This window comes from Mastigoproctus giganteus, chromosome 3 (assembly GCF_048544385.1).
Source record: "Mastigoproctus giganteus isolate SK-2022 chromosome 3, ASM4854438v1, whole genome shotgun sequence".
NCBI classification, from domain to species: Eukaryota; Metazoa; Arthropoda; class Arachnida; order Uropygi; family Thelyphonidae; genus Mastigoproctus; species Mastigoproctus giganteus.
This window is the reverse complement of record NC_143577.1, coordinates 210,638,025-210,664,585: the sequence shown is the minus strand read 5'-3', so window position 1 is coordinate 210,664,585 and position 26,561 is coordinate 210,638,025. Positions and strand designations below refer to the sequence as shown.

At 36.1% G+C, this 26,561-nt stretch overlaps 1 protein-coding gene across 1 annotated transcript in view; it reads left to right on the top strand.

Moving 5' to 3' along the window:
- LOC150088649 (protein MEMO1) overlaps positions 1 to 26,561 on the top strand; it is a 140,477-nt gene that overhangs the window by 100,956 nt on the left and 12,960 nt on the right. Inside the window, exon 7 of the mRNA XM_090370846.1 lies at positions 21,048 to 21,124. Coding sequence (XP_090226972.1) covers positions 21,048 to 21,124 — 77 coding nt within the window. The remainder of the gene's footprint in view (positions 1 to 21,047; positions 21,125 to 26,561) is intronic.

The following is a 26,561-nucleotide window of genomic DNA, read 5'->3' as shown; positions in this document are numbered from 1 at the left end:
TTGAATGCTTCCCACTTAGAATTTGCTGTTGGTAACATCATCAGTTGGTCCCACTGTACAGAATTTAAAAACTGTCTGAGACCACTATAGTCACCTTTACGGAAGCAAAAGCTCTTTCCTTTACCCCTGATGGTAATTATATCTTTAAGTAAATCCCACATCAGTACACTGTGATCACTGCCACCTAGTGGTTCCTTTATCTGCAAATTCTTAATAGGTATGAAATGAATAGGTACACGAATGATCACTGCTTATAACCAGATCAAGAGTATTACCCTCTCTAGTTGCCTCTTGAACATGCTGCTGCACAAAACAATCATCCAATAAATCCACAAGTCTTACTAGTGTGCGAGTGACCAACCCATAAGTTCCAGTCTATATCTGGGAAGTTAAAAATTCCCAATTATAAGACATTCTGATTTACTAGCCCACTCTATTTCTCTGTACAATTGTTCAGTTTACTCATTCGAGTCATTAGGCCTATAACACACTCCTACTCTTATTTTTGCTTTCGCAGTGATTATGTCACACTAAACTGACTCAACAGTGCACTGTTCATCTATATCAACTGGAACAGATTAATATTGTAAAGTGGGGTGCACTATATTGTATAGCTATGTGTGTGTGGTTTGAAATGCAGGATTTATGAATGTTAAATATTCATTTTTTTTACAATTAATGTTCATATTTTCTATTTTGTTGATACTTAAAAAAAAAAAAAAAAAAAAACGCTCGTAAACCCGAGAACTCTTAAAGCGAAAACTCATAAAGCAAGAACTGCCTGTACTACAATCTTGATCTCTTCATCTGATGAGAAGTAACATCCTATTAGTGCATATTTTTAATATTCAAAAAAGTGATGATCACATGGAGCTAAATCTGGAAAATGTGGAGATTGGGGTAATACGTCAAATTCATCTTTTGTGTCTGATTCACTGTAGAAGTGGTCGTGTGAGGAATGGGCATTATGCTACAGCACATATCTGAGGACAGCAAATGTGAAGTTTCTTTTAAATTTCTGGCTTAAATTGGTTCAGAGTATTACAGTACAGGTAACCCTAGTTTTGTGCTGACCACTAGCCACAACGCCATTTTTATTTTTATTTAATTATTTTTGCAGTATATTTTTTTTTTGCAATTTTTTTATAAATTAAGTTTAAAATCGTCAAACCATTTTTTGGCATCATGTATCGTGCACCGTTCACGTGATTTAGGACAATCTGAGCCAATTAGCGCATTCGTATCAGAGACGAGAAAGATCCCCCCCCCCCCAACGTAACCACTCGTGAATGCGGGTAATAAAGGTCCATGCGGTGAAGCATTCGGTTGGTTGTTGTTTATGCTATTTACACGTGTTGAAAATTTTATTATGCTAACATTTTTTTTATTAATTGTCCTATTAATAAATCGTGTTATAGTTATAAAGTTTTTAATTTAATAGAATAAAGACACACCATGTCTGGTAAAAGTAGTTAATCGAATCCTGGTCATATGAATGACTAGGGATTCAATTAATGGAGGATAGAATCTGATGAAAGCCACCCTAATGTGTGTAGGGCTATGAATATGCCTCCAACGACTATTACTACAACTATGAAGAATGCTAAAAATAAAACGATCGATGCAAAGTGGTAGGTAAAATTTTTGGTGCCTGGAACCTAACCCTGTGATTTCTGATTGACTCCATTATATAAAGGGTTCTATTTGTGCCTGTCCCCCCAAGGAACCTAACCCCAACGTAAATCGAGGGCTACCTGTATTTGTCACTTGTCACTGTTTCTCCTCTCTTCTGTTCAGATAGTTCCACTCACTCCTTTATGATCCCAGAATGCAGTGAGCAACACTTTCTTTGCTGGTGCTTGGGTATGGGGCGCCTCCGTAGCCAGGTGGGAAGGAGCAGCAGTGCGTGTATAGCACACGCTTCTTGATTAGACCGGGGTTCGAGCCCGTCACCACCAAATGCGGAGGATGCGGAAAGGTCAGGGAATGACCACTGCATATCCCGTCGCAATATGGCCTTCGTTGCTAATGCTCCTAAAAACCAAATAACAACAACAACAGCTTGGGTATGGACTATTTTGTTCAAAGAAAACATGTATGGTGCCACTTTGAACTTGCACATTTGCTTTCTGGTGTGTGTGTAGTTCACTTGGGATTCATCTCTGGTCATTGCAGGTTCTAGAAGGCATCTTTGTGCTCATGCTTTCCAAGAAGCACAGAATATATATATTAAATTGTCTTTCCTTCAGTTCTGGTGTTAAGCACCAAGGAATCCATGGAATGTACTTACACGCATTTTTTTAAAAATGCAGGTCTTCACTAATAATGGTATACACTGAACTAACACAAATTTTTTCATTCTGTGGCAATTTCTTCAAATAACAGTGTGATGGTTTCCTTGAATGAATTCTTCCACCTGCTATGACTGCTGGTGTCACAACATGATGTGCTTCCTGTGGTTGAGTAGAATTTTCAACACTTAATATCATTCTTAAATTTATTTACCCACTTGTAAACTTGCCTGTTGGCCCATGCATACTTCACCATACTGAGCCAACATTCTGCAATAAATTTCAGCAGGTTTTATTCTTTTTGTGTTCAAAAATCAGATTACAGATAGCATCTCTACTGTGGTGCATGACTGCAAGGGTGCTATTATTTTGAAAATTGACTGTTTACAAATAATGCTAGTGGATGGTGCTGTGTGGGTGCTCATTGTTGCTAACAGATTTAATATCAATAATATGATTTCTAATGCAAGGTTATCATCAGTTTTTGCATAATAGATGCATTTTATGTTAGTTTTGAAGTTTTCATTTTGAATGACTTTTGTATTTTTATATGATTATAAGTTATTATAAACTTTAACTTTTTCACAGGGTAGGATGAAACAATAAAGACACATACCAGTTTGGTTGGCAGGGTCCTTGCTGTGTACCCATCAGGGAATCAAGGTATACAATGCTAGATGTGCTGCTGGAACAATGTTAGAAGTTTAAAAGTGGCAGAGTAGAATTAGCAGAATAACTGGGTTGATATGATATCAGAATATCAGGTATTACAGAAAGCAAGGGGACATATACAGCTGAACAATAATTGTGAACTAATTTATTTTGGAAGTTTACAGAACAAGGAAGAGATAACATCTTTTAGAACTAATTTGGTGAAAAAGTTTAATTAGCTGGGAAGCATTATTCACTAGTTGTGTAGTCAAAATTTAAAATGGAAAGTTGGTTGAAGAAATTTGTCTGTACAGTTCAAGAAAAGAAGAAATAGAAGAGTTCTTTATCTTGGAATGAGAAATATACCCCAATGACAAAGAAGAAATTGTAGTTCATTGAGATTTAAATAGTGGGGAAAGATATTTCAGGAAATCCCCCCAATAATAATTGATTTTTCAGGAAAATTTATAGAGAAAGATGAACCCAACAAAAGTGGCTAACAGCCATTAGAATTTTATGCAGTATCATGCATAATTACAAACACAATATTTTAGCATAAAGATGGTCATAAATTTACTCAAGAGGAAACATAATTCAAACTATTTATTCACAACTTTTAATTTCTCATATAATAAATAATAAATATTCTGTTTATACTCCGGGATGACCAAATGGCCAGAGGAGTTTACAAGATACATAGAATACAAGAAACAGCACCGTATTCAGCAGTCACGGGCTTGAACCCCGGTCACTGAAGGCACGTGTACTTATGCACCCGCATGCCTGACCACTAGGCTACGACTGGTAAAATTCAAAGTATTTATTTCATACATTCAAAACATCTTTCTCTCTTGTTTAAATTGCTTTTACATTTTTGTTTATATTCTAATAAGCATTTAGTAGTAAGGAATGTCATTTAATTTTTTACCGGCAAAATTTTATCAGATATGTCTGTTATAAACTTAAATTAATTTCGCACACATTATCAAGACATTGATGATTAATTTGTGATGTCACAAATTTGGTTTGATAAATCTTAATGATTGTAGAAAACGTAAATCTTTTTTTTATTTAAAATTATCAGTGCCTATTATGATATAATTTTACTACAATATATAAATTTTCATTGCCTTGGCAGAATAGGAACACAGCACCCTTCAAATTATAATGCGAAATTTACCACTTATATCATAAGTTTTTTAATAGGCTATGAGATTGTCTAACTAGTTGGACTTGGATGTATTTGGTGGTTTTAATAATTTGAATATATATATATATATATAAACTGGTTAATTGAATAAGTTGTTTGATATATTACTGTTTAATTGAATAAATTGCTTCGATGTGGTTGATTTATTCTATTTTCTGGTATTTATTTACTATCTATATAGGTATTTAGGTGTATCGGGAACAGGAAAACCAGTTAGCATGTGCAGTCTAACTTCTTCCTGGGGGTCTGTACATGTAATGATAATAATAATAGTAATAAATGAAGTTAATATTATATATTTCAATCAAACATCAAAAAAACAAATCACTGTCAACCAACATTCCTTTACCTGGTCATCTACCCGCTACTTCTTCTGGGGCTTTGAGCGGATTGATAGCCAGATTAAAGGAATGTCTCATACTTATCGGTTTTGCCTTTTTAGTGATATTTTTAGGTAAACTTTAATTAATTGATTTTTGATAAACTTTAATTTTAATTTTTATTTTTTAGAAATATTTTTGATCTTTACAATTAATTTTAATCTTAGAATCGGAATCAGCAAACTGGTATAGGTGATACAAAGCCCAACGGGTAAGTATCTGGATAAGCGAGAAGGTTTTTACTTACAGTCAGTTGTCCTGTGGTGGTCTGTTGGTAAGGGGGGGGGGGGGGGTTAGTCCCATTCTCTGTTTGTTTTATTGACCTTTCGGTTTTTAGAGCACAGTCGCGCCTATTGTTTGTTATGGTGTGATGTCGATATTGCTGTAGGGCGATGTATTTGCAAGTCATGAGAGGGTTGAATTTTTACATTTTTCCGGGGTGGGGGAGGGGGGGCTGAGGTCAGGGGAATTCTTCAGAGTTGAATTGATGTTTTATGTATTTGCAAACCCGATGTATTAGAGAATTACGTGGTGAATATTATTGATGATGAGGTTTTGATGAAAAGGATGATTTTATGATGGAAGGGTGTAGTTCATTGACATTATTTTCATGTATTTGTTATTGCTATCCCTTGGACTGGGCCGGTATAGCTTTTCTAAGGCATAATGGCCTGTATTGTCCTAGGGGATAGCTATTTACATATATACAGCCTCTTACGAAGTGAATGTTTACCTTGTGTCTCCTTGTGCTGTTTAGCTTAAATATGTTCTTTGTGTTCTGCTATATTTCCATTTTAGAATTCCTATATTTTTATATAGATTGTGTATCAATGTACATTATCTTTCAGCTCAACAAAAACTGGCACAAAAATGGATTAAAGCATAATAAAATTAGACAAGAAAACAACGAAGATGATAAATACAAAACACAAAACCTAAACAACTTTGAAAAACTCATCACAGAATGGGATATGGACCCCATAAATGTTAAAAGCATCCACAACACCTTATTTACACTTAAAATTAGTAAACTAAAAGCGCCATACAGAATTCACCAAAAACTCGATATCCAAAACATACACCTCAACCATACACTAGAAGATGTATTCAAATTCAGAATCGGCACTGATTAGTATTAGTAATGGCCGCATGGTGCAAGAAAGCCTATGGCTTATGCTGCATCAGCCAAAAAAAAAAATCCTAACAAAACAATGATAAAAACAAAAAAAAAAAAAAATAAATAAATAAAATAACTAAAAAATAATAATAATAAATAAAATAAAATAAAAAATAATTAAAAAGGAAATTAAACCTATCATCCTTATCCGCTTCCCTTACCTGAAAGTACTATCCAGATGACCTTTGAATTTCCCCAAACTGTCGGCCTCTACCACCCATGAAGGCAACTTATTCCAGTAATTTATAACTCGCTGGCTAAAATAAAACTTCCTGCAGTCCAATCTAAACATTTCCCCCCTTAACTTGAATTTATGTCCCCTAGTTCTAGCATCATTTATAATCTTGAAAATTTCGTCCTCATTCATTTTACTGATGCCTCTCAGAGCCTTAAACACCTCAATCAAATCTCCTCTAAGGTATCTAGTTTCCAAACTCTGCAACCCACATATTCGAAGTCTTTCTTCATAAGGACGCCCTTTTGCCGATCTCACCAGGCGAGTTACCCTTCTTTGCACCCTTTCAAGAAGCTCGATGTCTTTCTTTAGGTGCGGTCTCCATACTTGAACACAGTATTCCAAGTGTGGTCTAACATAAGTCTTATATAATGGGATTATCACGTCCCTATCTCTACTTGCAAAAGTTCGATAGATCATCGATAGGATACAATGGGCCTTCCTTGCAACCTGTTTACAATGCTCAGAGAATTTCGTGTCTGACCGTATCGTAACACCCAAGTCCCTTTCCTCCAGTACTGGGTTTAGTTGAACTCCGCCAAGTGAATAAGTTTTTTTGGGATTACTGTTTCCCAGGTGTAATACAGCTGCCATTTTTCTGACCATTCGTGAAGTCTATCTAGGTCTCTCTGAAGAAGCTCAGCTTGACAGTGATCATTAACTACTCTACCAATTTTAACATCATCTGCAAATTTAGACATCACACCCTCTATCCCTTCATCAATGTCGTTTATGAAAATTAAAAACAACAGTGGTCCTAATACTGATCTTTGGGGAACCCCACTTCTTACATCAACCCAATCTGAGGAATCGCCATTTATCACAACCCTCTGCCTCCTGCCATCCTTCTATCCATCTAAGGATTTTCCCAGTGATTCCAACCTGTTCCAGCTTATAAAGCAACCGCTCATGTGGGACTGAGTCAAAAGCTTTGCTGAAATCTAAATAAACAATGTCAAAATTATTCCCTAAATCCAGCTCGTGAGTGACCCTTTCGAAATAGCGAACCAGATTTGTTAAATATGATTTTCCCTATACAAAACCATGCTGAGTATCCTTGAGAATTTCAATTTGATCCAAATGATCCTGAATTCCATCCTTGATCATTGCCTCCATGATTTTCCCTACTACTGAAGTCAGACTGACAGGTCGATAATTTCCAACTTCACTTTTAGAGCCACCCTTATGTATGGGAGATACATTTGTTTCCAATCCAAGGGAATCTCCCCAGAGTCTAGTGATGCTCGCATAATTAGCCTCAATGGTTCAATGCACTCGCTTTCCGCCTCTCTTAAGATTATAGGGTATATTCCATCAACTCCAGGAGCCTTACTGGTCTGTAAGGTCAAACGTTTTTTCATTAAATAATCTTGCAAAATTTCATTATCATTAATTACATATTTTTTAACTTCGCTCCCACAATTTCCCATTGCCACAAAAGGCTTTTCATTTGTAAATATCGATGCAAAATAACTGTTGAGTTCATCTGCAACGGCAGCTGGTGTATTTATTACTATCTCCTTTCCCTTACGTAAAGGTCCGATCTGGTTTGTCCTGCTCTTCTTGGCATTTATATATGTGAAGAATTCTTTATCCCCCCCCTCTTTGCTCTGTTTGCTAGTGATTTCTCATAAACTGTCTTTGCCTGTCGAACCTTTTCTGTGGCTCTATTACACATCACCATGTAGCTGCTATAGGCTTCAGTACTTTTTATTGCGCTGTAACCTTTCCATGCTACCTTTTTCTGCTCAAGTAATGCGGCAACTTCACTATTCATCCAACTTGGAACCCTTCTCGTGGAATATTTTTTTAATGGTATATACGCATTCAAGGCATCTGTGATTAATGTTTTAAAAGCGTACAACAGTTCAATTGTATTCATTCTCTGCGCGATATCTACCCAGTTAATAGAGGCCATGTAAGTACCTTAAGGCATCGTAATTTCCTTTTCTGAAATTAAAACCCATTCCTTTGCCTTTTACTTCTGCTACCTCTCTCGTCATCATCCACCGTAGATCACTTCCGTAGAACTCCGTGATCACTTCCTGCTACTGGTTCCTCTACTGTCAGCCCTGTTATGTCATCTGATTCATGTGTGATGATGAGGTCTAGGATATTCTTTTCTCTAGTACTTTCCCTGACATGTTGATACTAATAACAGTCATCTAGTTGATTTAAAAATTTTGTTCCTCATGTCGAGTTTCCTTCCCATTTACTCCAATCGATTCGAGGCAAATTGAAATCACCCATAATAAGGCATTGACGCTTACTTGCCCATTCCATTTGCATGTAGAGGCTTTTGTCATAGTCTTCACAATCACCTGGTCTGTAGATTACGCCTACTCGCATTGTACCTTTGTTTCCAACTATCTCACACCATACAGACTCTATACTAGCATGTGAAATGTCTGAATCTGGGAAAGCTATCGTCGCACTCAGGCTGCTTCTGATAAGAAGCATTACCTCACCACCCCTTCTATCTAACCTATCCTTCCTAAATACATTATACAAGCCATACTGAAACTCATCATCCCCAATTTCCGGGTGGCACCACGTCTCTGTAAGCCCTATTATGTCCGCGTTACTTGTTTTAACCAGCAGTTCGAATTCGCTCATTTTATTGACGACACTTCTAACGTTACTGTATAAACAATTAAGATTTACTGTTCTTGTATATTTAACAACCCTAACACAACCCTTGAAGTTTTTTAGGCTCTCTTCCCTGATATTAGCTACCCGCTCACGTTTACACAGACAGTACAAAAAAAGAATATTGCACAAATTCCTGAACTGGACATTCGACCATGTTAACATCGGTGACATTATGGATAACAGCAAGAAGTTCCTACCTATCAAAAACATTAGCATAAAAGTTAGAAATAGTTTCCCAAAACCTATAGGCATAACCATTTATAACTACAAAAACACCATTAGCAATATAGACAACACATATGAACAACCTTGCCACTGCCTAAATAAGAAATATAAAAAATACATAGATCCACATCATCACAGGCGACCTCAGTATTATAGAGGATCACACACTAAAAGAGATCATGGAAAAAGGAACCAAGTTCCGACCCAATAGTCCAACCAATTTACAAAGCACACGAAAATCTATATACAAGGACCTACTACAATTCGCATTCAAAACTGCATACAAATTTAACACACCTATTGAAGCATTCCAAATATGGATAAACAATACCACAGAAAAAATCATGAATAGATTCCAAGAAGTCTTAACACTACAAAATTACAATAAACAATATAATTTAAAGACGAAAGAACTGCAAAGCAAATTCGTTATAACAAACACAGACAAGGCCAATAACAACTTTAGTATAATCTGTAAGAAGTTTTACATAGACACAATTAAAGAAGAAATGAACCACAGTGAAACATACAAACAAATAAACTCCACACCAAACAGCATCAACAAGAAAATCATAGCATTACACAAAAAACTCAAGCTGAAAATAGATATTACAAAGTACCCATTCATCTACTGGATCCCCAAATTCCACAAAATACCCATTCATCACATCCGGTAAAAGCAGTTACATAAAACCTTCCAGCAGCCTATTGGAAGACAAACTTAAAGTTATAATTAGCCAAATAACTAACACCAAAATCATCACCAACAACAAAAAATATCTAGATTACATCCAAAACAAAAACAACAATATCAGAAGCATCTACACCTACGACTTCAAAAACCTCTTCACTAGCATTTCACATGACAATCTAATTAAAGTCCTCCTATACTACTTTCAAAACCACCAAAAAAAATTTAAAATGCAATAAACAATACTGGAACGATCTAATCAATCTCAACGTGAAAAATAACTACATAATGATGGGAAACAGCATCTACTTACAGACAAGAGGGATAGCCATGGAATCTTGCTGCTCCACTGGCGCCTCCGTAGCCAGGTGGGAAGGAGCAGCAGTGCATAGCACACGCTTCTTGATTAGACCGGGGTTCGAGCCCGTCACCACCAAATACGGAGAATGCGGAAAGGTCAGGGAATGACCACCGCATATCCCGGAGCAATATGGCCTTAGTTGCTAATGCTCCTAAAAACCAAATAACAAGCTGCTCCACAATAGCCAACCTCTACTTACACCACTTTGAAAATAACATCCAAGAAGAAATCAACATATTAGATATATCGATGACGTCCTGGTCATCAACTACGACAACTTCGAAACATTAGCCAGGGAAATATACCCCACAGACCCTAGCATTGAACGTACCTCGACAGCCAGATCACTATCACCAAAGACAATATCGATACTAAACATTATGACAAAAGAGACTACTTCAACTTCCCAGCCATAAAGCTCATCCACTGGGATAGCAACATTGCTAAGCACATACAAGGAAACACAATTAGGAACCAAACAACCAGATTAATAAACATATGCAATAATACAGAAAATACAATGGAAGCAATTAAAAAACTAATAAAAACCCTCGCCAAAAACAATATACCCAACAATTACAGCAAACACCACATTAAAGTGGCCATACATATGAACATCAAAAATCAACCAGAAATCTGCTCATATAGAATTATTGAAAAAAACCATAAAACAGCTATAAACCATCAGTAGCCAAAGTCTAAATTAAAAAGCAGTATATAAAAAATACCTAAATTGAGGACAGGATTTATTGTGCTCAGAAGAGGCTCATCTTCTGACAGCACTGTACTCCGCCATCCTATACTAACCCACCCATCTATATAAAAATATAGGAATGCTAAAATGGAAATATAGCAGCATACAAAGAACATATTTAAGCTAAACAGCACAAGGAGACCCAAGGTAAACATTCACTTCGTAAGAGGCTGTATATATGTAAATAGCTATCCCCTAGGACAATATGGGCCGTTATGCCTTAGAAAAGCTATACCGGCCCAGTCCAAGGGATAGCAATAACAAATTCATGAAAATAATGTCAATGAACTACATCCTTCCGTCATAAAATCATCCTTTTCATCAAAACCTCATCATCAATAATATTCACCACGTAATTCTCTAATACATCGGGTTTGTAAATACATAAAACATCAATTCAACTCGGAAGAATTCCCCCGACCTCAGCCCCCCACCCCGGAAAAATGTAAAAATTCAACCCTTTCATGACTTGCAAATATATCGCCCTACAGCAATATCGACATCACACCATAACAAACAATAGGCGCAACTGCGCACTAAAAACCGAAAGGTCAATAAAACAGAGAACGGGACAACCCCCCCCCCCCCACCACCAACAGACCACCATAGCACAACTGTATGTAAGTAAAAACCTCGCTTATCCAGATACTTACCTGTTGGGCTTTGTATCACCTATACCAGTTTGCTGATTCCGATTCTAAGATTAAAATTAATTGTAAAGATCAAAAATATTTCTAAAAAATAAAAATTAAAATTAAAGTTTATCAAAAATCAATTAATTAAAGTTTACCTAAAAATATCACTAAAAAGGCAAAACCGATAAGTATGAGACATTCCTTTAATCTGGCTATCAATCCGCTCAAAGCCCCAGAAGAAGTAGCGGGTAGATGACCAGGTAAAGGAATGTTAGTTGACACTGATTTGTTGTTTTTTTGATGTTTGATTGAAATATATAATATTAACTTCATTTATTACTATTATTATTATCATTACATGTACAGACCCCCAGGAAGAAGTTAGACTGCACATGCTAACTGGTTTTCCTGTTCCCGATACACCTAAATACCTATATAGATAGTAAATAAATACCAGAAAATAGAATAATCCACCAAATCAAAGCAATTTATTCAATTAAACAGTACGAACAACTTATTCAATTAACCAGGTAAACCAGTAATATATCAAGCACATATAATGTCCAATTGCCATATGACGATAGCATTAACGTAGCAAGTGATAAAGAAGAAATAATCACATAGACTTTAATGATAAAAAAAAAGCACAATATATACAGGGTGTCTAAAAAATATTGGTACAAACGTTTAGGGGAGGTAGGTAACATCTAAAGGAATGTGAATCGCATAGGAACCCATAACAGGAAACGTCACCGTTAGTCGGTACACGGCGCTGTTCATCAGTTCGCGAGAGGGAAAATTTCTGGTTTACTCATTCGAGCAGTAGTCGCCACACGAAGAGCATGCATCGATATATGAACTGTGAGCTGGCAGACATGCACCTAGTGTATGGATTAGCAGAGGGCCCACACGGTGTGCTCCCCCATGCGGCACAACATTGCTTTGCAATAAAATGTGTGGGCAGGTATAGTCGGTGACTGCTTAGTCGGCCCATACCTGTTACCATCTCGCATGAACTCTGCTAAATATCGGATCTTTCTTGAACAAGTTCTACCAGGGTTACTTGACAGTGTTCCAGCAAATGTGAGACTCAATATTTGGTTTCAACATGATGGGGTGCCTGTCCGTTATGGAACGTGTGTTCGTGACCATTTGAACAGGCATTTTGGGCGTTGATGGATTGGCCGTGGTGGACCCGTTGCCTGGCCCCCACGCTCACTGATTTATTGAGCCTTGATTTCTTTCTGTGGGGGGGCCCTCAAATCTGTCGTGTATGAATTGCCTGTGGAGACTGAAATGGAACTCGTGGCGAGATTAGTCTATGCTGCTGCTACTGTCAAAGAAACTCCAGGTGTGTTCGATCGTGTCCGCCAATCCATGCTGCGTCAGTGTCACGCATTCATCGCGTCTCATGGTGGAACCTTCGAGCATCTGTTGTAACATCATGAAATGCATCCATCTCGTACTCCATTGTTAATATTATGTCAAATAAATGTTTGCGACTAATTACTGTCTTGTGTCATTTCTGCTTCTTGTGCCTCTGCTACTACTTTCCCGTGACATTTCTGGTTATGGGTTCCTATGCGATTCACATTCCTTTAGATGTTACCTACCTCCCCTAAACGTTTGTACCAATATTTTTGAGACACCCTGTATATATATATATATATATATTTTTTTTTTTTTTATACTTATTTTTTATTATATTCTTGAATATTGTTTTGTATAAATACAGACAACTAATCTGACTCCTTAATCCAACTGTTTTTGAGCTCAAACTCCCACCCCAAAAATGGGGGAAAAATTAAGCACATTTAATTATTTTGTTTTATTTATTGTTATTTTGAAATTTTCTATGATTAATATACATTTTGAAGAAAAAGTTTTTTGAAATAAGAATGTACAGTTTAACGTTGTGTTGCCCAATACAGTGTTGGAAGAGGCAGATCAGTACAGGGTACAAAGTACATATATATTACAATGTTGGAATAAGTGCATTATGTACTACAACGTTGCTTATCTGTACAGTGTACAGAAAATATATTTTTATTGAGAAACTCATTATTTTTCTGTGTATACTATTCAACTAAATATTTTTTAGAGTTGTATGTATACTAAAAAATAAAACAAATTGGTTTTTGTTTAAGTTATTTAATAAATAAGGTGGACTACATTGTACCTAGGCCTGTGCATCTTGGACTCCACATTATTATTTTGGCACTATTAGTGTTGGTATTGCCTTGTGCAGTGTCTAGTAATAGAGCACCTTTTTACCTTATCAAGTAATACTTTATTTACTTATTAACCATGGCTGACAGTCATTCAGAATCTATTCCTGAATCATCAAGACCCATAAGAAAAATCATTGCACTCTGAACATAGCTGGAAAACTGGAAGTCACTGAATGAAGGAAGCAAGGGGCACACTAAAGCAACATGGCTAAAGAATATGGCATAGGATTAACGACAGTCTTAGATATTGTGAAGCAAGCAGACAATCTTCAAGAATATGCTACTTAGCCAGAGAGTAATGTACAGCAGGTCTTGCAGCAAAGAAAGACCTTAAAATCATCTGTTGCTGGTGATGTCAATTCAGTGGTGTATATGTGGTTCAAAGCTAAGAGTCCTCCCCCTTCTCAGTGGTGATACTATATGCAAGAAAGCTTGACAATTCCATAATGACTTGGGCAGCCACCAAGAGTGTGTTTATAGTGATTGATGATTTTAGTAGATTCAGGAGGGTGGTATGGTATCGATAAGTTGGTTTTGTCCGGTGAGAATTGATCTGCAGACCATGATGCAGCAGAGGAGTATGTCCAGAATTTTGCATCTGACATTGGAACAGAGATACACACCTGAGCAAGTTTATAATGTAGACGAAACTGGACTGCAATGGAGGTGTTTGCCTTGGAATACAATAGCTAGTTCTGATGAAGTCTTGCTTTGTGGGTTCATGAAAATAAAAATAGTGACAGTTTTAGTGTGTGCTAATGTGGTAGGTACTTATAAATTGAAGATGCATGTTATTGGAAAGTACAGGAAGCCTGGTTCTCTTAATGTAGCCTATCTACCTGTTGTCTACAAGAGCTAGAAATCTGCCTGGATGAATGTAGAAACATTTGAGGACTGGTTTAAGAATTTATTTGTTCCCAGCGTGAGAGATCAGCATCAGTGGGGGTGCAAGATTCAACGGCAGTTCTCACCTTGGATAATTGCAGGGCCCATTTGCCAGACAATTCTTTTGAGGTGAATGGAATTACTAGCTTTTCTTTCAGCCAATGTTACACCTTTGATTCAGATAATGACCAGGGGGTCATTCAAAATCTTAAAATACATTACAGGAAGTTATTTATGCAATCATTGGTGAATGAGAACTTGGATGTGGTTGCATTTGAGAAAAGTTTTAATATTATATACAAGGGGCAATTTTAATACTATATGAAAAGAGCAATCTTGAAATTGTATTATGCTTGGGAGCAGGTCAAGAAAAGAGACATCGGTGAGGTGCTAGTGTAAACTCTGACCTTTTTGATGATACTGACGAAAATGATTTTGAAAGATTTCAGACAAAGAGATGAGCTGAACGTGTTGCTCCCTTTGTTGCCATTCTTAAAAGTGCCCCTCAGGACAGCACAGTAAAAGGCTTGGAAGAGAAAGAATTAGATGAGTGGTTTTCAGTAGATGATAATCAGCCTAATGAATCTGAATTGACTGATGAAGTTATAGTGAGGACTGTAAAAGGCCAGCAAGCAGAGGCTAGTGATGATGAACCAGTCATAGAAGAGAGTGGCCAAGACAAATATTAATTGAACTGAAGCTGCTTGTGCTCTGGATACCTACATTGAGTTTGTGGGCAACTCTTCAATGTATGAACAGGCTGATTTAATCCATCTGGTTCTGGAGAAGTACAAGTTTGAAGAAAGGTACCAACAGATCTTCTCAGCGAATATCCTGATGATTCTTTGGAAGGGACTAGCCAGCAGTATATGTAACATTAGCATTAGTAGAGGCATTTGATGCAAGAAAGCAAGCTTATGCAGCATCAGCCAAAAAAAAAAAAAAAAAAAACACTTTCACTTCATCCCTCTGTTCGTTCGAAATACCTGTCCAGCTGAGCCTTAAAACTTATTTAGGCTATCAACTTCCACGACAAGGGATGGAAGTCTGTTCCACAAACCAACCACCCGCTGGCTAAAGGCAAATTTCCGCACGTCTGTCCTACACCTGTCTTTCCTCAATTTGAATTTATGCCCTCTCAGGTGATTATTCTGAGCAAGAGGAAGAATCCCATCAGCATTGAGCATGCTCAAACCATTCAAGGCTTTATACACCTCTATCAGATCACCTTGCTGGTGCCTAGTCTCCAGACACTGTAATTTGCAAAACTTAAGCCTTTCTTCATAAGAGCACCCCCTTTGTTCCATTCGATAATGTTGTTGCCCTTCTCTGTACTCGTTCCAGCAGCTCTACATCCTTCTTGAAATGAGGCCTCCAGACCTCTATACAGTACTCTAGGTGTGGCCTGACCATTGCCTTATACAAGGGAATAATCACCTTATCCCTGCTAGAAAAATTCCTATATATCATTGACAATACACCATGAGCTACTCTTGCAGCCCGTCTGCACTGCTTAGAGAACTTCATATCTGCCTGCACAACCACCCCCAGCTCCCTTTCATTCTCTACCACTGTCAGTGTAGTACCACAGAGTTGATACTTTGCTCTGGAGTTGCTGTTTCCCATATGTAGTACTTTACATTTGTCAATGTTAAACTTCATTTGCCACCTCTCAGCCCATCTGCTCAACCTTTCCAGATCCTGTTGCAGCAGCATAGTGTCAGTAGTGTCCTTGACAATCTTGCCAGCCTTCATATCATCTGCAAACTTGGACATTAAGCTTGATATACCATCATCAATATCATTTATAAATACAGAAAACAATTATGGACTCAACACTGAACCCTGAGGGACTCCACTGATAACTTTAGTCCACGATGAGCAGTGTCCATTGATTACCACTCTCTGTCTTCTCCCCCTCAACCACCCCTTTATCCATAGCAGCAATTTGCCTCCAATGCCACACTGCTCTAATTTGTGCAGGAGTCTTCCATATGCAACAATATCAAAAGCCTTTCTAAGATCCAAGTATATAATATCAAAGTTATTCCCTGCATCCAGTTCTTTTGTGACTGCATCATAGTATCCAATCAAATTGGTCAGGCAAGACTTCCCCTTAACAAAACCATGCTGTGTCCGAGCTATAACAGAAGTCTTGTCTAGATGATCCTGCAGTGCTTCTTTAACCAGTGCCTCCATTAATTTTCCTGGAACAGAAGTTAAACTAACAGGTCTATAATTACTTGTGTCAGCCTTTGATCCTCCTTTGTGAATTGGCATCACATTTGCACATCTCCAGTCTGTGGGTACCTCCCCTGAGTCCAAGGAAGCTCTCATAATTATAGCTAAGGGTTTGCTTACTTCCTTTGCTGCCTCCTTTAATATAACTGGATAGATCCCATCCACCCCATGTGCCTTTCTTGTCTTTATCTTCAACAATTTCTCCTCCACTTTACTCTCAGTTATTACAAGATTCTCTAGCTTACTGCCAGAGTTGAATACACCTCTGACATTCCACTCGCTAAATAACTCCTCATGTGAATGTCGATGTAAAATATTAATTTAGTTTGTTAGCTACTTGAGCAGGATCATCAACAGTTGACCCATCGATATCAAGTGGACCAATCTGATTCATCCCCTTCCTTCTAGAGTTTACATAGTAGTAGTAGTACTAGTAGTGGCATGTGATGCAAGAAAGCAAATGTATGAGCTTATGCAGCATCAGCCAAAAAAAAAAATCACACCATTCCCTCCAAATGCTTGTCTAGTTCCTCCTTAAATTTATTCAACCTATCAACTTCCGCAACGACCGATGGAAGTTTGTTCCAGCAATTAACCACCTGCTGGCTAAAGGCAAATTTCCGCACATCTATTCTACATCTGTCCTTTCGTAATTTGAATTTATGCCCCCTTAGGTTCGTAATCTGAACAAGTGCAAGGATCCTATCAGAATTCAGCGTGCTGAACCCATTCAAGGCCTTATACAGCTCAATCAGATCACCGCGCAGGTGCGTAGTCTCCAGCCACTGCAATTTGCAGAACTTAAGCCTCTCTTGATAAGAGAATCCCTTCATTCCTCTCACCAATCTTGTTGCCCTTCTCTGTACACGCTCAAGTAAATCTACATCCTTCCTAAAATGAGGCCTCCAGACCTGTACGCAGTACTCAAGGCGTGGCCTGACCATTGCCTTATACAGAGGGATAATCACCTCCTTTTCCCTGCTAGCAAAATTCCTATATATCATTGACAAAACCCCTGGCAGCCTGTCTGCATTGCTCAGAAAACTTCATATCTGCCTGCACAATTACTCCCAGGTCTTTTCATTTTCTACCATCTTAAGTGTAGTACCACACAGTTGGTACGTTTCTCTGGGGTTACTTCTACCCATATGCAGTACTTTGCATTTGTCAAGATTAAACTTCAGTTGCCAAAGTTAAACTTCAATTAGCCCATCTGCCCAAATTATCTAGATCCTGTTGCAGTAGCACACTGCCATTACTGTCATTAACAACCCTGCCAACCTTTGTATCATATGCAAACTTCGACATTAAGCCTGATATACCTTCATCAATATCATTGATAAATATACAAAACAACAGTGGACCTAACACCGAACCCTGTGGGACTCCACTAATAACATTAGTCCAAAAAGAGCAGCACCCATTGATTACCACCCTCTGTCTTCTCACACTGAACCATCGTTTTATCCATTGTAGCAACTTACCCTTAATATCATTCTGCTCCAATTTGTACAATAGTCTTCCATGTGCAACAGTGTCAAAAGCTTTCCTGAAATCCCAATATATGATATCAAAATTATTTTTTCCATCCAGTTCCTTTGTAACCACATAATATCCTATCAAATTTGTCAGACAAGACTTTACCTTAACAAACCCATGCTGTGTCTGAATTATTGCTGCTGTCCTGTCTAGATGATCCTGCAATGCATCTTTAACCAGCGACTCCATTATTTTACCCGGAACAGAAGTTAAACTAACTGGTCTGTAATTACTCGTGTCACACCCTTCGATCCCCCTTTGTGAATTGATGATACATTTGCACATCTCCAGTCCGTGGAAACCTCCCCTGAGTCCAAGGATGCTCTCATAATTATGGCTAAGGGTTTTCTTAGTTGCTTTGCCGCCTCCTTTAATATAACTGGATAGATCCCATCCACCCCAGGCGCTTTTCTTACGTTTAACTTCAACAATTTCTCTTCCACTTTGCTCTCAGTTATTAAAGAACTTTTTGCTGTTTTTCTTTGCATCCCTTGCCAAAGATTTCTCGTAATCTGCCTTTGCCTGCCTAACCTCCTTTTAACTTGGTTACAGATCAACTTGTATCTATCATAGACTTCTGTGTCATGTGTTAATTTGTTTGTATCCCATGCATTTTTCTTCTCTGCCATATGTCTCATTAGTTCATCTGACATACATTTAGGCCTAAACCTTGAACAAATTAAATGAACAATCAAATTAAAAGTAACAAACCTTTAATTTACAATAACTACAAAATGAAAAATATGTTAACAAACTATACAATAACAATAAAACTGAATCTTTGTTCATCATTCTACTTTGGCTGAATACAACAGGTACAATCACATGTGGTGCATATTGTCATGTCACTCAAAGCAAAATATTGCAGTGTAAAGCCTAGTAGCTTCCAAGAAAGCATTCAAAGAACTTCCAAGTTCTTTGAATGCTTCCCATTTTGAATTTGCTGTTGGTAACATCATCAGTTGGTCCCACTGTATTGAATTTAAATACTGTCTCAGTCCATCATAGTCGCCTTTACGAAAGCAATAACCCTTCCTTTTACTCCTAATGGTAGTTACCTCTTTGAGTAAATCCCACTTCAGCACACTGTGATCACTTCCACCTAGTGGTTCATTTATCTGCAGATTCTTAATGCATGAAGAATCACTACTGATAATCAAATCAAGAGTATTACTCCCTCTAGTTGCCTCCCGAACATGCTGATGTAGAAAACAATCATCCAATAAATCCACAAAAGCCTTGCTAGTGTGTGAGTGATCAGCCCCGAAATTCCAGTAACTTATGAATTAAGGTTACTTTTTCCTGTTTATTCCTAATTTTTAAATAATAACCATTGCAAAGTGCCCATCTAATTTGAAGTGTACAGAAGGGGTGTTAAACAGAGAGTCTCTGCTTTGAACAGTTGATATCTCCACAATCGTGTTCTAGTGCCTGTCTTATTTTTATCATTTTGTTTCAGTTTTTTGGGAGATTTTTTCTTTCAGTATCTTATGTCTTAATAAATAGTTTAGAGCCATATTTAATTTATATGGCACATCAAAAGAAGCATATTTTTTATTAATTAGGCTGTTATTTAGTCTCAAAAATGTAAAAACTTGAGTGTGGAAGTGAAAAGAGTCAGATAGTTCTATATTTTGGTTAATTCGATATTCCCCTGGACCTTAGGGTGTCGATTAGCAAGAGTTGCCTTCAGTATGTCACTATTTTCATTATTTTATTAATACATGCATACTGTTATTAAATGGTATAGAATTTTGTGCTTCCAAAATCTAGTTATACTCTGTAAGATTGAAGTTATTTTATTTTATTTTTATTAAGAAATAATTGCTTAACTAAATAAATTTTTAAAAAAATGATAAAAAAAAAAAAGAGTTGAAGACATTGAAAAAGTTGAAAAGTTTGGAATGGAGAAAACTGTGGAGACCATCTTTATTTGCTGAGGTAGAAAAGGTCATGGAAAATATTAATAATGGAACGGCAACAGCTGTAGATTGAATTTTTATCTGCTATGCTTAAAGCTGGAGGGAAGAATAGTGGTTACACTGCATTGTCTAGACCTCGTTTTCCAGAGGGCAAATTCTGAAAGATTAGAGTAAGCCAATTATCAAACGCATTTGTTTTAAAGTACTTGTTTTTGTTTAAAATAAAACTGCTGAAAGGTTAATCTACCATTTAGCTATTGTCTCATTTCTTTAAATATATGACAGATGATACAGCTTTTGGCTGTGTCATTTGTTTGAAAGTAGTACAACATCAGGGCAACTCATTTTGTGATGGTAAAGTTTGTTCTGCTGTGAGCAGTAAGACTATCACATGAACTAAGTTTAAATTCTGCTGGCCGGAAAAGAGAGAGAGAGAGAGAGAGAGAGAAAAAAAAACAGGACAGTCCTCTAATTCATATAAGTTGATAAATATTTTTTTTCATAATTTAATTAATATTTAATTTTGTCCCTCAAAATACAACGCTTTCTTTATTTGTTGTATTCTATTTGTTTAAGCCGTTTTGGCCTAAGATTTAAATGGTAAAAAATGGTAACTTTAGTTTTACAGTGTTTGTATAAAAATGCACTAATCTACAGTGAGATTTGAAGGAAGTGTTGCAAAATGCAACCCTTGAATCTTTACTGCATATTTACCTTTTTATAAAAATTTACAGTGAGGTGGGGCTGAACTTTATTGCAATATCTTTTTTAAGAATTTCATTTACCATTTAACAAAAGAGCGAGAGAAGTAAGAATTAGATTGTTACTGTATGCTAATCATATTGTGAAAAAAAAACAACTTTTTTTTTAATGTTTGTTGGTTACCCCAAATAATGGTTGGTTTGTGTAAATTTTACTTAATTCAGCAGTGATGTTAAGGATAATGTAAGATGTACTTTTGTTTTAGGTGCACGATTTCACTATCAGTACTATGATAGATCGTGGGGACTTATTTATCAGTCTATTGAAAAACTGGATGAAATGGTAAGTTCTTTGTTAAGGTCACACTTGGTTTTCTTATTTTTCATTAATTTTTTTTAAGAATGTGCATTTTCAGTACAGTCAAGTCTCCCAAATCTGGTGACCCCAGTATTAGATCCATGTTGGATTTTGTTTTTTTTAGATTTTTTTGTAAATTTTCTATAAAAAGTATAACAATGAAATATTAGAAAAAAAATATATTTTCTGGATTTTTTTTCCATTTGTGTTAACTATTAAGATGGTAGGTGAAGAAGCATCAAGATAGGTGTAAAAAGTGCTCTAAGCTTAAACAGAAAAGAAGTGGAATTATTATAACTAGGTCAATATGGTATTAGAATAGCAGGTATCATAGAAACAGAACATAAATATAGATTTATGCTGTTTCTTACAAATTATAAATTAATTTATTCTGGAAGTAAGATAAGTATAAGGAAGGTGTAGCAGTAGCTTTTAGAACTAGATTGGAAAAAAGTCTAATTGGCTGGGAAGCGTTACATAGTTACATGGACAAAATTTAAGATAAAAATTTAGATGATGAAATTTGCGTGGCATATGACCAAGTTTGGAAAAAAAAAAATGAGTCCTTTATCTTAATAAGAGCAGTAGAAACTAATGGGGCGGGGGGGAGAAGAATAGTATTGGATGGAGATTTAAATAGTGGAAAAATTTGAAGGGAAATAATGGTGAAAAGCTACCAATAACGATGAACAGCTACTAGAATTTTGTGCAAGACATGCACTCTTCATAAAAATAATATAACTTCAGCATGAAATAGCCACAAGTTTGTGTGAAAGAAGCATAATGGAAACCACAAAGGGGTAATTAACTATATCATTATAGAAAATGATTGAAAACAATTAGTTGAAATACAAGAATATGTATAGGATTTAATATTAGTATTAATAGTAGCAAATTATGTAAGAAAGCAAGCTTATACAGCATCAGACAAAAAAAAAAAAAAAATCACCTATCCATTCCCGCCAATAGTTTATCTAGTTCTTTCTTGAATTTATTCAGACTATACATTTCCACAACAATGGATGGAAGCTTGTTCCAGCAATCAACCTCCTGTTGGATGAAGGCAAACTTCACATCTATTCTACAACCATCCTTCCTCAGTTTGAATTTATGCCCCTTCAGGTGCATAGTCTGAGCAAGAGGAAGAATCCCATCAGCATTGAGTTTGTTCAATCCATTCAAGGCCTTAAACACCTCAATCACATCTTTTCATAGTCCTAACCTCTAGGTGCTGCAATTTGCAGAAATGAAGCCTTTCATTCCATTCACCGATCTCGTCCTTTTGTGTACTCTTTTCAGTGTATATCATTGTATATCTTTCCTGTGTATATCATTGACAAAACCCCAATGAGCTGTCCTGGCAGCCTGTCTGCATTGGTCAGAGAACTTCATATCAGACTGCACAATTACTCCCAGATCCTTTTCATTTTCCTCTACCCAGAGTAGTACCACACAGTTGATATGTTATTCTGGGGTTATGGCTACCCATATTTCCTTGCATTTCTCAATGTTAAACTTAAATTGCCACTTCTTAGCCCATCTGCCTAATTTTTCTAGATCTTGTTGCAGCAGCATACCTTCATTATTGTCATTCACGACCTGCCTACCTTTGTATAATCATCAGAATTAAACATTAAGCCTGATATATACCTTCATGAAATGTCATTAATAACAATGGACCCAGCACTGAACCCTGTGGGACTGCTCTTCGTGGACTAATAACATTAGTCCACAAAGAGCAGTGTTCATTGATAGCCACCCTCTATCTTCTGCTCAACCATCCCTTTATATATAGAAGTAACTTTCTCTTAATGCTACACTACTCCAATTTGTTCAGCAGCCTTTTATGTGCAATGGTATCAAAAAGCATTCCTGAAATCCAAGTATATCATATCAAAATAATTTTTGCATCCAGTTCATTTGTAACTGCATCATAGTATTCAATCAAATTGGTCTGACAAGATCACTCTTAAATAATCCATTCTGTGACTGAAGTATAACTGCACTCCTGTCTAGATGGTCTTGCATCACTTCTTTAACCAGTGACTACAGTATTTTCCCTGGAACAGAAGTTAAGGTAACAGGTCTGTAATTACTCATCACCCCCTTTGATCCCCTGTGTGAATTGGGGATATATTCACATATCTACAGTCCATAGGGACTAATCCAAAGATGCTCTTGTAATTATGGCTTACCCTCTTTGCTGACTCCCTTAATATAATTGGATAGGTATCATCCACTCCAGGTGACTTTTTTATGTTTAACTTCAAGAATTTCTCTTTCACCTTCCTCATAGTTATCATAAATTCATTCAGCTCCCTGTTAGAGTTTGATAAAATTCTGGCATTCCCCCTCCCTAAGGAGTTCCTCTTGTGTGAATGTAGAATACCTATATAATATTCCACCTGGCTACCTAATCAGGATCACAACAATTAAGCCATCGACATCAGTGAATCAATGTGATTCAACTCCTTCTGTCTACTGTTCATTTAAGTAAAGAAGTCTTTGCTGCTTTTCTTGGCATTCTTTGCCAGAGATGTCCTGTAATCTATCTTGGCTTTCCTGATCTCCTTTGTGACTTGATTGCAGACTAGTTTATATCTACTATAGGCTTTTTTATATCACCTGATTTATATGCATATTATGCATTTTTCTTTTGTGCCATGTGTCTCAATAGATCTAACATCCATTTAGGTCTAAGCATTGTATAGTATTTCCTAGTTGGTATGAAAATCCTGGTGGCTTCTATGGTTATTTCCCTGAATGCTTTCCATTTAGAATTTGTTGTTGCTAACATCATTAATAGGTCCTACTGTATAGAATTTAAAAACTGGCTGAGACCACTGTAGTATCCTTTATGAAATCAAAACCCTTCCCTTTACCCTTTGTAGTAGTTACATCTTTAGGTAAAGGTTGGAAGTGACTATCATTTTGTATAGAGCAAATTAAAAATGATAATTAGTGCAAAAAAAATACTGAAAAGTATGATGTTAATTATGACTTTAGGTAAAAGTCATAGTTAACATCAATAGTTCTAATTTTTACTATTCTTCATTTATATATTTTAATATTGATAAAGAATGGCAAAAATTTAAGAGAACTCTAGTGGAAGCTTCAAAAGAGATATGTATGGAGAAAACTGTGGACAGGAAATTCAGAACTTCATAGTGGACCTAAGAAGTCAGAGGCAGTTAAAAAATTAAAAAATAATATAAGAAATTTTTGTAATATATCTAATAAATACTTATTGGAATACAAAGAAAGGTACATCACATTTGCTTGTGAAAGGATTAAGGAAGATGGGAGATTAGATATGAAAACCCAAGGAAGCCAATTAAACAAATTCATCTGGAGTAAAAATAAAATTAACCAAAAGATATTTTTGGATAAGAAATAATAATAAAAAATAAAGTGGATTTGGGTAAAAAATAAAGAAATTATCAAAATTTAGAATCTTTAGGAATGAAAGTTTTAGATTACTTTTTACAAATGCAGAAATAAGAAAAAACTTCAGGTTATAAATATCCAATCAAAGGTAAGTGATGGTATGGGCATGAAGAAAGGTTGAGAGAATGAAGAGTAGATAAACATATTCAATGAAAAAATGAATGGTATTCATTTTTTCATTGAATATGTGCAGAGAAATTTCATTGAATATGTGCAGGAGCAGAGAAAGCAGAAGGTGGATCGAAGGTGTCACAAAAGCATTATAAGGAAAGGAGTGTACTCTGGCTACGGCTAAAAGTGTAACAGGAAATAGAATGGATAGCATGGAAGAAAGTAGTGAATCGAAGGCTTTGATAGGCTAGGAATGATTTGTGCTGCCATAGTGAATATAACAGATTTGGATGATGAGGATGGTGAAGAAATCTGTCTCATTTTGCATGTTTGAGCATTTAGGTTAACATTTATGTTAGATTACTTTAAATAAAAATTTATTTTAATAGATTTTATTTTCAGTATTTGCTTTTGTAAGTAGCATTAGTTTGTTTTTGCCTTACTCATCCTTTAAAGTTGAATCGTTGTGCTTCGACAAGGATTTATGGAATAAGATACATATTCCACTGGGTCCTGGAGTACTATTTGTTTAGTTGGAAATAGAATTTTAAACCTATCTTTTTTTCTTTTCTTTTTTTTTATTAAAACCCCAAACACAAGAGGTATTAGAACCTATAATACTTAGTACTGTGCTTGGGTGGGAGGTTGATAAGATGAAAGGAGATATTTGTTGACATTAAACTTGAACTTCTGTAGACTGTAATTTTCAGGAAATACATATGAAGGAAGGTTGTTCCAGAAAACTGAAGTTGAATGAATAAACGAGGACGGAGAAAAGTTGGATCTGCGAGTTTGAAATTGAACAGTAAAAGGATGTTAACTGGTTTTGGCATGCGTTTACACTGCTTTGAAAGAGAGCGTGAATTATAGAAGCCAATTCACAAGAACAGTGCCCATGGAACTATTTGTAGAAAAGGCATGCAGCAGAAGCTTTTCTAGCTTTTCTTAAGCCTGGTAAGCATCTGTCAAAGCCATTCAGTTATTAAACTTTGCATAATAATGTGCATAATTTTCCATTATGTTCATAAGCTATGCATTATCTACTTATTAATTTGGAAGAAATGTTCTGGTATGTTGTCTGAAAGATGAATTTCTATGAAAATTTTCCTGTATTCTACTTTCTAAAAATTTGGTAGGTGTGTATGAGCCAGAGCTTTGAAGAAATGAGTTTGTATGAAAACTACTCCATGATATTAACTCTGTTTCATCCTTACTGTACTGTTACCTTATGTGGAACATTCTAAGAGTATTTGTATAACTCCAGTGCTTGGAATGCTAATGTGGTGAGGTGGAATTATTCTTTGGGATTATCAGCCTATTAGTTACTCATTTCAGCTGATTGTTATTTGTTTTTAGTTAAGTGTCGGTTTTGTGTGAATTATGGAGTTAAATTAGTTATTACCATGGATATGAAAAGTTTATTCCATTTCTTTTGGAAAGTGGAAATAATTTTACTTTCATGTGTCTTCTGTTGTAAACCTTTGAATAGCACAAATGCTTCTACAAAAAATGCAAGATTATATATTTAAGTACACTCCATTTCTTTAATTTTTTTAAAAAAAATTGTTCTTTATTTATAAGTTCTGTTTATATTCTTGGACAGCCACATAGATGAATTTATAGTTAAAGTGAATTAAAGCTTAAAATTTCTACCTCCAGTCCATGATAAATTTTTTACTGTCTACAAAGCTTTTATTTGTGGTAGCAAACTTAGAAAACCCACTGAGAAAACAGCACTTGGCTTTTCTTTCTTTGTGTAGCATAATCAATTTGTAATCTTTTAGATTTTGTTTGATAATCATATTGATACCAACTGGACACTATTTCATCTAAAGAATCTGAATGCCTTTTCATTTTATTTAAG